Source organism: Paroedura picta, chromosome 1 (assembly GCF_049243985.1).
Source record: "Paroedura picta isolate Pp20150507F chromosome 1, Ppicta_v3.0, whole genome shotgun sequence".
Lineage (NCBI taxonomy): Eukaryota > Metazoa > Chordata > Lepidosauria > Squamata > Gekkonidae > Paroedura > Paroedura picta.
In genome coordinates this window covers 182,282,183-182,294,597 of record NC_135369.1, presented here as the reverse complement: position 1 = coordinate 182,294,597, position 12,415 = coordinate 182,282,183, and the positions used below count along the sequence as shown (strand labels likewise).

The 12,415-nt window shown below is 45.0% G+C and overlaps 1 protein-coding gene across 7 annotated transcripts in view; it reads left to right on the top strand.

Annotated features, from left to right (window-relative positions):
• PAK5 (p21 (RAC1) activated kinase 5) overlaps window positions 1-9,890 on the top strand; it is a 119,203-nt gene extending 109,313 nt beyond the window's left edge. For all 7 annotated transcript variants that reach the window (XM_077314729.1, XM_077314721.1, XM_077314747.1 and 4 more), the window contains 3 exons: window positions 7-132; window positions 4,720-4,854; window positions 7,254-9,890. In XM_077314729.1, coding sequence (XP_077170844.1) covers window positions 7-132; window positions 4,720-4,854; window positions 7,254-7,409 — 417 coding nt within the window. In that variant the 3' untranslated portion in view covers window positions 7,410-9,890. The remainder of the gene's footprint in view (window positions 1-6; window positions 133-4,719; window positions 4,855-7,253) is intronic.
• The last annotated feature ends 2,525 nt before the right edge of the window (window positions 9,891-12,415 follow it).

Genomic DNA, 12,415 nt, shown 5'->3' with positions numbered 1-12,415 from the left:
TTTCAGATAAAACTCTCCGACTTTGGGTTCTGTGCCCAAGTTTCCAAAGATGTTCCCAAGAGGAAATCACTTGTTGGAACGCCGTACTGGATGGCCCCAGAAGTCATCTCCAGGTTGCCTTATGGAACAGAAGTAAGTAGGAATGGGGAGCTTGCTACAAACAGCGATGTGCATTCATTCAATATTCTTAAGATTTAATTGTAATTTTATTTTTTTCAGTCTATACCTTGCTTTTCCTACAGTTCTGCTCCTTCAGAACAGCTGACGTAATTGGTCTCCATGAATACCCCATCTAGCTTCAAAATGTCACAGCATATTTAAAGCACTAAAAATATAATGAAAAATACGAATGCTTTCTTATTCTATAAGCCAACCCCCCCTACTCAATGTATGCCTCCAATCCTATTATTATTTATTCATGCAATATATTTAAATAACACATGAATAAGAAGAGTGGGCCCATCTGTGCAGATCATTAAGAAGAGGGGTAAACACTCTTTGTTTTCAAGAGCTTTCAGTGATTTTGAAGTTCTTTTTTCTGAGCAGTGATCCGAAGGTGTGAATTCGGTTTTGCGGATACCGTAAAGTTGCCTCTTTGTAAAACTCCTCCAATCCATTCGTAAAAAGGCACAGTTGTAAAGTTTTGAAGAAATAACTCCCACCTCTTGTACCCTTCAAGTCGATTGACAACACAATAAAAAGAAAATTCTAACTCCGGTCAAACCTCAGTGGTGGACCTGTCCGTGATGATACAACCGAGTGGTTGAAATGCATTCCTTTTCGATCGGAATACTATGCTGTGTTGTGGGAGATCATAGAATCATAGAATCATAGAGTTGGAAGGGGCCATACAGGCCATCTAGTCCAACCCCCTGCTCAACGCAGCATCAGCCCAAAGCATCCTGAAGCATCCAAGAAAAGTGTGTATCCAACCTTTGCTGGAAGACTGCCAGTGAGGGGGAGCTCACCACCTCCTTAGGCAGCCTATTCCACTGCTGAACTACTCTGACTGTGAAAATTTTTTTCCTGATATCTAGCCTATATCGTTGTACTTGTAGTTTAAACCCATTACTGCGTGTCCTCTCCTCTGCAGCCAACGGAAACAGCATCCTGCCCTCCTCCAAGTGACAACCTTTCAGATACTTAAAGAGGGCTATCATGTCCCCTCTCAACCTCCTTTTCTCCAGGCTGAACATTCCCAAGTCCCTCAACCTATCTTCATAGGGCTTGGTCCCTTGGCACCAGATCATCTTCGTCGCTCTCCTCTGTACCCTTTCAATTTTATCTACGTCCTTCTTGAAGTGAGGCCTCCAGACCTGCACACAGTACTCCAGAGATGGGAAAGGGCATCAGCCAAAAAGTTCCATTCAGTGGGCAAATGTTTGAGTTGAAATTGAATAGAGAGGGGAAAAACAGCTACCAAATCTGTTTGGCATTCAGACGGCTTCTTTAAGGCTTGCCAGCAATCTGCGAGGATTGCCCCCGGTAGACACTAACAAGACTCGTGATTCAATCAATCAATATTTATTTATGGTCATTCAGACCAAAATTCAAATACATGTAATTAAAAACTAAGACCATTTAAAAAGAGAGAAAACAGTAATAATACTATACAAATGTTTAAAAGGTCTGACAACATAGAAACTTTAAGACGTTAGACTCAATATTTAAAACGTACTTTAAGTTACCAGTGACAAGTGGCTCTTTGTACTTTTGAAATTGGATCAGATAGAAATTTTCTGATCCACATACATAGTACGCGATTTCATGGCAGTAACAAGACTCATGATGGTAGTTTCCTGGGTCATCTCTTCTCCCTTTTTTGAACACTGGGATAACATTCACTCTCCAGTCCTCCAAGAGGTACTAAAGATGATGGCTAAGGGTTCTGCAGGCTCTCCAGAAAGTTCTTTAAGCACTCTTGGTGCACATCATCCAGCCCAGAGGATTTGGACTCATCCACTGCAGCCAGGTGGCTCTCGGCAACCTCTCTGACCATATCAACCTGCCTCCCGGACACTCTACCTTGCCTACTACCATCCCTAAAAGGTAAAGGTAAAGGTATCCCCTGTGCAAGCACCGGGTCATGTCTGACCCTTGGGGTGACGCCCTCTAGCGTTTTCATGGCAGACTCAATATGGGGTGGTTTGCCAGTGCCTTCCCCAGTCATTACCGTTTACTCCCCAGCAAGCTGGGTACTCATTTGACCGACCTCGGAAGGATGGAAGGCTGAGTCAACCTTGAGCTGGCTGCTGGGATGGAACTCCCAGCCTCATGAGCAGAGCTTCAGACTGCATGTCTGCTGCCTTACTACTCTGTGCCACAAGAGGCTTTTACTACCATCCCTAGATGTGTCCATATTCTTCTGGGAAAACATAGAAGCAAAATAGGTACTAAACTGTTCTGTTTTCTCTCGAGGGGGTCCAGAGGAGAGTGAAGAAGATGACTTAGGGACAAGGGATCAAACCCTATGATGAGTGGCTGAACAATCCTTTTTGAACACCACTAATCCCAGATGCTGTTCAACAGCCTATGAAAAAAATATATTTTTTTGAACCTTGAGAATGCTTGTTTTAAATTCTGAACATATTGTCATTCTGTAGTTTTTCTTGGAATACTACTGTGTGAGTCGCTGCTAGTTCCTTTTTTCAACAGACTTTTGGGTCTGCCGTTTGCTTATTTTGAAAGTAGAATATTAAACTTTTCAATGTAAGACACACAGCAGATGGCACATGCTGTAGAAGGGGGAGGAAGGAATTTCAGCAATCTGTCAGTACAATGAGCAGTCTCTTAGTGCAAAAGAAATCTCTATTTGCTCCAAAATAGGAAAATACAGTGTACTGTCGGCAAGTGAACATTGATGTTATAAACTATAATCAAAAGATCCATTTTATTCTTCAGTCCATCTGATGCTCATGTCTCTCCAGAGTGTTGAAAATTTCTTTTAAGATAAATTGCCAATTGCCACCAATTTTAGGCTAATTTTCCTTGGGAGCAAAAAGGAGTTTTGTGCCATTCCAAACTAGTGAGAGTTACGGTAGAAGATCATGTCCAGATATCGATTTAGCTGAATTATGAAGTATAACAACAACAATTACTGCAAAAGAACATTGAAATGTAAGAAGATATTTTTACAATCAAATGAACATGATCCAGAGTGCCCACTTATCTTCTAACATCGGCAACAATAATAAAATAATACAAGATTCTGTCAATGGACGTTTTGAGATTATTAAAGTTTATAACATCACTGTTCACATGGCAACAGTACAGCTCCTTTGGCAGCTGAATTGTCCCTGTGCGGTTGTCTTTGAGACATGTCCATCTCTGAACTTCGTCACCCATGTGGAGGAGAAAGCTGCAGGATATTGTCTTTTCTCTTGGTTAGGGAAAGAAGCCGCCTGAATTATATAGGCCAAAGGGACCAACTTGGACTGTGTAAACATGCACAGACCATAGGAAGCTTTGTTCTCTCATATTTGTTATTAAGTCCAGAAACGGAGCCCAGGAGCATATCAAAATGGAGATCTTCTGTCTTCACAGCACTGCCTGTTGTCCAGTTCAGATATCATGTGAAACCAGGGTTTATTTTAACAATTGCTAGTTCGTGAAACCAAGATGAATTTCACAGGTTGCTCCAACCCTGATTTCCCTCAGCAAGTGCCGGATAACCCGGCATGTCTGCATTCATCTGTCAAGGCTACACATGGTTAATAAGCCAGCTTCAGATCCTGGCTTGATGGGTCTTTTGAGACAACCATGCTAACCATAGATAGATTAATTCAGCTATGGGAAGGTGCCTCATCCTGTGAGACATTTAAAAGGACAAAGGGACTTGTAGTGTTTGGTGTAGTGGTTAGGAGCACGGACTTCTAATCTGGTGAGCTGGGTTTGATTCCCCGTTCCTCCTCCACATGCAGCCAGCTGGGTGACCTTGGGCTAGTCACATCCTGTCATGAACCGGCTGGTTGAGGCCCCGCAGACTCACGCCACAGACTTCCCTCTCGGGCTTCAGGGTGAAGCTTTAAGCAAAAGTCTTTATTGGAAGAGTCAGCATTCAGGATCCACACATCACATAAGCTCACAGACAGAAATCTTGAGAGAGAGACTGGATGAGGGAGCTACCTAGAATACATACCAGGGCTCTAAGGGAGGTTACGGAATGGGCTTTTGGCGGGAACCGGTGTTCACACAGGAAATAAGGCAATAGTGTTCTTTGATCTAAAGGTGCCAAAACAGCCTTGCTAGCCATCTGGTGTTTAGACTGCCAGGCTCGGGGAAGGTAGCCTTGGAGTGAGGTGATAACGGCCAGACCTCAGGATGCGTCTTTGAAATGCAAGCGGGAGAAGGGAGGGGCACTGCCCGGAGGACCTAGAGAGGTGCCATAGATCAGTGGGAGATCCAGGAGCATGAGGGGGAACAAAACAACCTTAAAAGATGGAAACTGCGGGTCGGGAACTAAGGGTTCATGACACAGCCCTGATAGTGCTGTTCTGACCGAGCAGTAATATCAGGGCTCTCTCAGCCTCACCTCCCTCACAGGGTGTCTGTTGTGGGGAGAGGAAAGGAAGGCAATTGTAAGCCACTTTGAGACTCCTTCAGGTAGAGAAAAGCTCTAAAGATAAGAACCAACTCTTCTTCTTCTTCTTCTTCTTCATTTGAAAGACTCTTATGGTCTCCAACCTCTTTCACTTTTCTGTTCAATGGCTATCTTTGCAGGTGGATATCTGGTCTCTTGGTATCATGGTCATAGAAATGATAGATGGAGAGCCTCCCTATTTCAATGAGCCGCCGCTCCAGGCAATGCGCAGGATCCGAGACAATTTACCACCACGAATGAAGGATCTGCATAAGGTAAGATTTTCCATGTTTCTTTCTCCTCAATCGCTTTCAATGCCTTTGGAGTAGGAATTTAAAGAGACCATAATCCCTTTAAATGCCTCCCTGCCCCCCGCAGACCCCTTCTTTACAGGCCCATAGAATTGGACCAGTGCATCCAACCGTTTCTAAACTTGGGGTTTGTGGGGGGTGGGGTTGAGCAGAGGCAAGAAGGTATATGCTGAAACTTTGAAGCCTCTACCTCAAAAAGCAGCACCCTCACCAGGTGTGCATATTCGGTGTGCTGCTTGTATAGGGAAACAAGACAAGAGAAGGTGATCCTAGGCCACAACTCCCATCCCTCAGCCCATGAGATGATTTTGCCATGTTGAGCATGATTTCCCTCACAAGGAAAGACTGAGAAGTAGGAATTGAGCAATTCAGCCCTCTCTTCATCGCCTGTGACAATGTCACTTTCTTGTCCCCGCAATGGTCCCCTATTCTTTTTCTTATTTTGACTATAACTAAAAAAAATGTTTTAAATTGTTTTTAGCCTTTCTTGCTAGGCTAAGCTCATACCGAGCTTTAGCTTTTCTAACACCCTCCCTACATTCATTGGTTATTTGTTTATATTTGTAATAATAAAAACATTTATACAATTATTATTGTTGTTGTTGTTGTTGTTGTTGTTATTTCGATTTATTTCCCGCCACTCCCAGATGGCTCATGGCGGGTTACAGTGTCTAAAACCCCATTAAAACTCCCATTAAAAGACTTTAAAATGTCACAACATGGCGGCACAATAATAAGATCCTCTTCCTACCCCCCTTCCTAAAAATGGGGAGGGTGGAGGAGAAGGAGGTCAACGATGTTCAAGAAGAAGCCCGGTGGAGAGCAGTTGATGTACCCCAGCAGCCCCAGCCTCAACCATAGACCTGGCGGAAGAGCTCCGTCTTGCAGGCCCTGCGGAACGTTGAAAGGTCCCGCAGGGCCCGTAGCTCACCCGGGAGCTCATTCCACCAGGTGGGGGCCAGGACAAAAAAGGCCCTGGCCCTGGTCGAGGCTAGGCATGCTTCCCTAGGGCCGGGAACAACAATCAAATACCTTTATTGGCATAATCATAATAATAATAAAACATTTATACAAAAGACAAGGTGGTTCAGATCCCAGGTCACTTGGAGAAAATCCCATGATGGAATCTTGCAATGCCTTCAGTTGTTTGAGGGTTGTGATCCGATAAGAGAAAGTGAACTATTGTTGCAGGACTGTGAGTCTTGCTTGCCCCCCCAAGAGGAAATATGTGCCATTCTCTGAGATGGTTATGTTGCTCACAAAAGAGGAGAACGTGTTCTATTAACTCAGGTTTCTTTGCAGGACATGGGCAGAGTCTGTCGGTATCTCAACCACCTTGTCTTTTGTATAAATGTTTGATTATTATTAATGAGCCTCTTGTGGCGCAGAGTGGTAAGGCAGCAGAAATGTTGTCTGGAAGCGCTGCCCATGAGGCTGGGAGTTCCATCCCAGCAGCCAGCTCAAGGTTGACTCAGCCTTCCATCCTTCAGAGGTCGGTAAAAAGAGTACCCAGCTTGCTGGGGGATAAACGGTAATGACTGGGGAAGGCACTGGCAAACCACCCCGTATTGAGTCTGCCATGAAAACGCTAGAGGGCGTCACCCCAAGGGTCAGACATGACCCGGTGCTTGCACAGGGGATACCTTTACCTTTACCTTTACCTTTACCTTTGATTATTATTATGAGTATGACAATAAAGGTATTTGATTGATTGTTTGATTGGCTGTATATTTGTGAGAACGCAATCCCACTTTCCTGCACAAAAAACCCAAACAAACAAACACCTCCCCCGTGCAGTGGAATCTTTCTGCTGCGGCCGCGTCCCCCACAGGGACATATGGCAGTGATGTCTGCCCCACTGAAATGTGCCCCTCGCAGGGATGCAGAAAGTGGCACACCAGCTTCACCATTGGAATGTGTCCCCCATGTGGATACAAGAATCGGCAGGACATGCTGCTCCGCCGGTCCCTGGAGAGTGGCTACTAGTCTGAGTAGAGAAATCTGAGTGGAGAATACTGACCTTGATGGGCCAAGAACCTCATAAGACTGCTTTGCATGTGTATGTGTGTGTATAGGCAGGAGTAGTCAACCTGTGGTCCTCCAGATGTCCCTGGACTACAATTCCCATGAGCCCCTGCCAGCAAACGCTGGCAGGGGCTCATGGGAATTGTAGTCCAGGGACATCTGGAGGACCACAGGTTGACTACCCCTGGTATAGAGCATACACTCTGGCCCACACCTTCTCTTAACGGTTCCTCGACGTTTCTGAATCAGTGATCAAATGATAGCATGGTCATCAAAACATGTCTGGGACCGGTGTCAGTGATGTACATGCGACTTGATTATGGTTTATTTTTTTGCAGGTTTCCTCAATCCTCCGTGGATTCCTTGATGTGATGCTGGTTAGGGAACCTTCCCAGAGAGGAACAGCACAAGAACTGTTGAGGCATCCCTTCCTGAAACTGGCCGGGCCTCCCTCATGCATTGTGCCCCTCATGAGGCAATACCGGCACCACTGAGGCCAGCTGCTCTCTCTGTGTCTGTGTGTGTATGTGTCTCTGTCACTCTCTGTCTGTCTGTCTCTCTCTGTTGCTCTCTCTTTCTGGCTCGGTCTCTGTGTCTCTGTTTCTCTTTCTCTCTGTGTCTCTCTGTCTCTTGCTGTCTCTCTCTCTCTGTCTCTCTCTCTGCCCCTCTGACTCTTTCTCTCTCTGTCTGTCTCTGTCTGTCTCTGTCTGTCTCTCTGTCTCCCTCTCTGTCTCTCTCTTTGTTGCTCTCTTTCTGGCTCTCTCTCTGTCTCTCACTCTCTCTATCTCTCTGTCTCTGTCTCTCTGTCTCTTTCTGTCTCTGTCTCTCTGTCTCTCTCTGGCGCTCTCTCTCTCTGGCAATCTCTCTGTGTCTGTCTCTCTGTCTCTTTCTTGCTCAGTCTCCCTCTCTGTCTCTGACTCTGTCTGTCTGTCTGTCTGTCTGTCTGTCTCTTTCCGTGGCACAGAAACCTGCAGGAAACTGGATGCTGAGCAGAAAGCATCTGTGATAATGAACCAGACCAGACCAGGTCAACATTATGCCTGAAGCCACGGTCGTGGGATGAAGGAGTTTCTTTACATGTGGACGGAATGTGTCAGCAGTTTGTGAGGCAGCCTCCATGGGCAGATGGTATTTCAGCCTCCTGACTTGCAAAGCCGAAGGACGTGGCCCTTCTCGGAAATGGGGCGGACTTGTGGCACAGCAGCTGGGATACCTGGGTTTTATTTAGAATCTGTGAAACAGCAATTTCTACTTCAGAAGAACATTTTTTTCTGACACACAAAAAAACAAAGCAACGCCTTTTTATCTCTGTTGTAGCGGTGTGACGTATTTTGAAACGAATTTGTAAATTTCTGTACGTTGCTTTTGATAACTTTACAGTCCTTGGACCTCGTAATGGTAGTGCTTGCAGAGGTCATAGGTGTATCCTTAGCGAGTGTTTGAGCAAGACCTTTTCCTACTTTTGTATGTCTTTCCAAGAGAAAGGGACTCCAGGAACCTTTCAACGGCCGAGAATGTTGACGAGATCTTTCTCCCCCCCGCCTCCCCCAGTCAAGTGTACATCTTCATGTTGTAAACGTTTAAATTGCAAATCACGTTTTCACCCCTTCAAAAAAATAATATTTAAGGATTTCCGTGTTGTTCGGAAGATCGAAGGACGTTGACAAATGTGAAGGGCTGTTTCGTATCAATGTGTTTATCATGTCCTAAAGGCAACTCTTGTGTGATGGGGAACTCACAGGAAGTGCCACCAAAATCAGCTGCCATGGGAAAAGAAGAAGAAGTCAGGGCTTGGTTGCCATCTGGTAAGATTTTCACCTCCACCAGGGTTGGAGCCAAGAGTTGGCTTGGCGGGGCAATCTCCTGATGCCAACCCCCTGCTAACTACCATGGTTTTTATGCTTCCACTGAGAATGGCCAGTTGTATGGTTGTAGGTGTAGGGGGCCTCTCCCATTTCGTGCTGAAGGAAGTGCCCTTGAGGGAATGGAACACAAGTCTTCTCTGCAGGTAGAAATGCGGCTGACAGGAGCGCCACACATTTCTCCAGGAGGCCACGGCCATCCATGCATGGGATGAAGCAATGTGCTTAGTTGGGCGAGTGTGAAGAGGACATCTTACCCGGGGCCCTTTAAATTCTGAAGCCAGGCGGGGTACCCTCCTCTGACATTGTCCAATTGCCCTTAATATTACCAGCAGTGGCAGCGGGTGGTTGATTCTGCGGATGTGCTATCATTCAATGCCGTGACCTTTAGGACCAGCCTGGCACGTTGTCCCAGGAAGCTCAGGTCACCCTGTCAGGCCAGGATTCCACCCTTCTGTGTCCACTGCCTACTGTGGGAAAACATTGGGGGTGGCATGGTATGTGGCCAGTGGACAGTTTTCAATCAGGTGGGTGACACGCAAGTTGTGAAGACCCCTTTTGATTTGGCATTTGAGGCAGAAGGTAAGATCTCTGTGACAAAAGTAAACAAAGGCATCCAGTTGCCCATACAAGTGTACACATGCCGGGGACCCTACCATGGATCACAGCTCTTGAGATTCGGTTGCTTATCACTGTTTTCAGCAGGCCCTCCAAATCAACAGATGCATGTTAACAGGCACTATGGACATTTCTTCATGTTGGACTGTGCTGATCCTGCTGGTGTAGTCTTGACCTTCATTATGAGGCTCCTGCTGTAGAGGTGAAACCCTAGCTCAAGAAGGCTGATGTGGAGAGGCCACTGGCCAATTCTAAATCAAAGGGTTGTAAGAATATGTCAATGTGTTTGCCAAACAGGGTGGGGGGTTGGATGTCTAAACTCTTTCGGGATGTTAATTCAGCAGTGACTACTGCAACCCATTTTGCGTTGCTCGTCTGATAGATTTGCATGTTTACCATAGGCCTATAGAGATTTGCCCTTAAAAGTGCTCCGTTATTATTTCAGCAGCAGAAGACTTCATTTTATAATTCCCACCCCCCCCCCAAAAAAAACACTACATAATATAAAAGCCATGTTTTTTCCTTCCTTCTTTTTTGGGGGGGGGCTAATTATTGATCTCACTTGAGAAGGATCTCTGACTCTGAATCGACATGTCACGTTGGATCATTTTGCATTATGGAGTTGACTTTTTTGCCTTCCCATAAATAAGTTGGTCATTATTCAATGGAATAAAAGATGAAGACAAACCAGCAGTCCTGTCGGGCTCTCTGGATGGATCCAAGGTTCCAGAGTTGGCAAAGTGGTTTGCCAGGACAGGGACTATTATACCCTGTTGAAGGGCGGTGTGTGCTAGAGATTGTATGTGCACCGGGTGGGCTGTCTTGGGGGTGACACAATGGGTAAAATGAGTGCTAATGCTTCAGGAGATGGGTTTGGGGGGGGGGCTGATGGCTCTGAAGAAAGGAAACCGTCATAGTACAATGGGACAGTTCCAGGGGTCTCAAGAGACTATCAGGGGTAGTCAAACTGCGGCCCTCCAGAGGTCCATGGACTACAAATCCCATGAGCAAATGCTGGCAGGGGCTCATGGGAATTGTAGTCCATGGACCTCTGGAGGGCCACAGTTGGGGGAGGGAAATTTCCTCCTGGCAGAATGGCTTAGGTTGAGTCACAGGTGTGAAGACAAAGAGGTTGGACAAGAGTCCTCAGGTGCCACAGACTGTGCTGGCCACTGTTTTAGCCAGAGAATGGAGTGGGGGAAGAGTGAATGCAGAACACGAGGGTTGCAGCTGTCAGGTCAGACCGGTGGCTTTGGTCAAGCTGAAAATGGAGTCTGGCAAGGCCTGAGTCCTGGCTGACTAGAGAACCTGAAGTCTGCTTTGGCATAAGCCTAGACTGGTCCACGGGTCATTAGGCACTGTGTGCCAGTCCAGCAATGAGGAGTTCCATCGTACATGAGAAGAAGAAGAAGAAGAGTTGGTTCTTATATGTCACTTTTCTCTTCCCAAAGGAGTCTCAAAGAGGCTAACAATCGCCTTCCCTTTCCTCTCCCCACAACAGATACCCTGTGAGGTGGGTGAGGCTGAGAGAGCCCTGATATTACTGAAGAAGAAGAGTTGGTTTTTATATGCCAGTTTTCTCTTCCCAAAGAAGCCTCAAAGTGGCTTACAGTCACCTTCCCTTTCCTCTCCCCACAACAGACACCCTGTGAGGTGAGTGAGGCTGAGAGAGCCCTGATATCACTGCTCGGTCAGAACAGCTTTATCAGTGTCATGGCAAGCCCAAGGCCACCCAGCTGGCTGCATGTGGGGGGAGCGCAGAATCAAACCCGGCATGCCAGATTAGAAGTTCGCACTCCTAACCATTACACCAAACTGGCTCTTAATCTTAATAAATTCTTAACCTTTATCTTATAAACAGTCTTCTATTGCATCATATAAATATTATAGAATCCACCTTATCAAATATTCCTCATAATATTTTTGTTTTGAACTTTTGTTCAACATATATCTTCCACGATCTCCAATCCGTGTCAAAATCTGAGGACCAATTTTCTTCGGGATAATTAATTAATTTAGTGGAACTAGTAAACTCCATAACATTATATTGCCATTCATAAAATGTAGGTATTTCTTCAGATTTCCATTTTTTTTAACCTAATTCTTACTAGAGTAGAAAAAAATCTGGAAAATTCTCCAATATCTTTCTTCAATAAATTCTCTAAAATACCCAATATATTGGCTTCTGGTCTAAATTTTTGGGGAAAAAATATAATTTGAACCTTCTTTCCAAACAAATTGCCAGTCTTCAAATTCTTAGCCTAAATTGATATAAAGTCCTTAATAATCTCACTCTCAGTGTCCAAATTCAAATATTCATAATATACTCTATTTATCAAATGTATTGATAAGTATTGAAATTATTTTTTCAATATTTGGGTTAACAATGACATCCAGTTTTTTTATCTTTAACAAATCTATCCCTTAGTTGAGTATACAACCACCAACCATTTCATTTGATTTCTTCCTGTAGTTCTAAAGATTTTAGTTCACATTTTACCTTTCCATCTTTGGTCAATTTTATCAATAATTAGAATCTCAGAATCATAGAGTTGGATGGAACTCACAACTCACAAATACTTTCCTACCGAATTTTGTGCCCAAGTGATCCCCCCCCAAAAAAATCTCCAGAATCCAGCTTGGCCTGGAGGAAATCAGCAATTCCCTATGTAAGGAAGCGCCACAAAAGTGCCACAAGCACATCCCTTCCTGCCCACTCACTCACAATCTGCCTAAGTTCACAAAATCAGCATTTCTGTCAGATGAGTATCTAACCTCTGCTTTAAAACTTCCAACCCTCCTGAGGAAGCCTGTTCCACTGAGGAACCGTTCTGTCAGGAACTTCTTCCAGATATTTAGCCAAAAATTCTTTCAAATTAATTTTGCCCCTTTGGGGCAACAGAAAACAACTCTGCTCCATCTTGTATATGACATCCTTTCAAGTATTTTAAGATGGTCCTCATATCACCTCTTAGTCGTCTTCTCTCCAGGATAAACAGACCATGTCCAGCTTCCCTTTA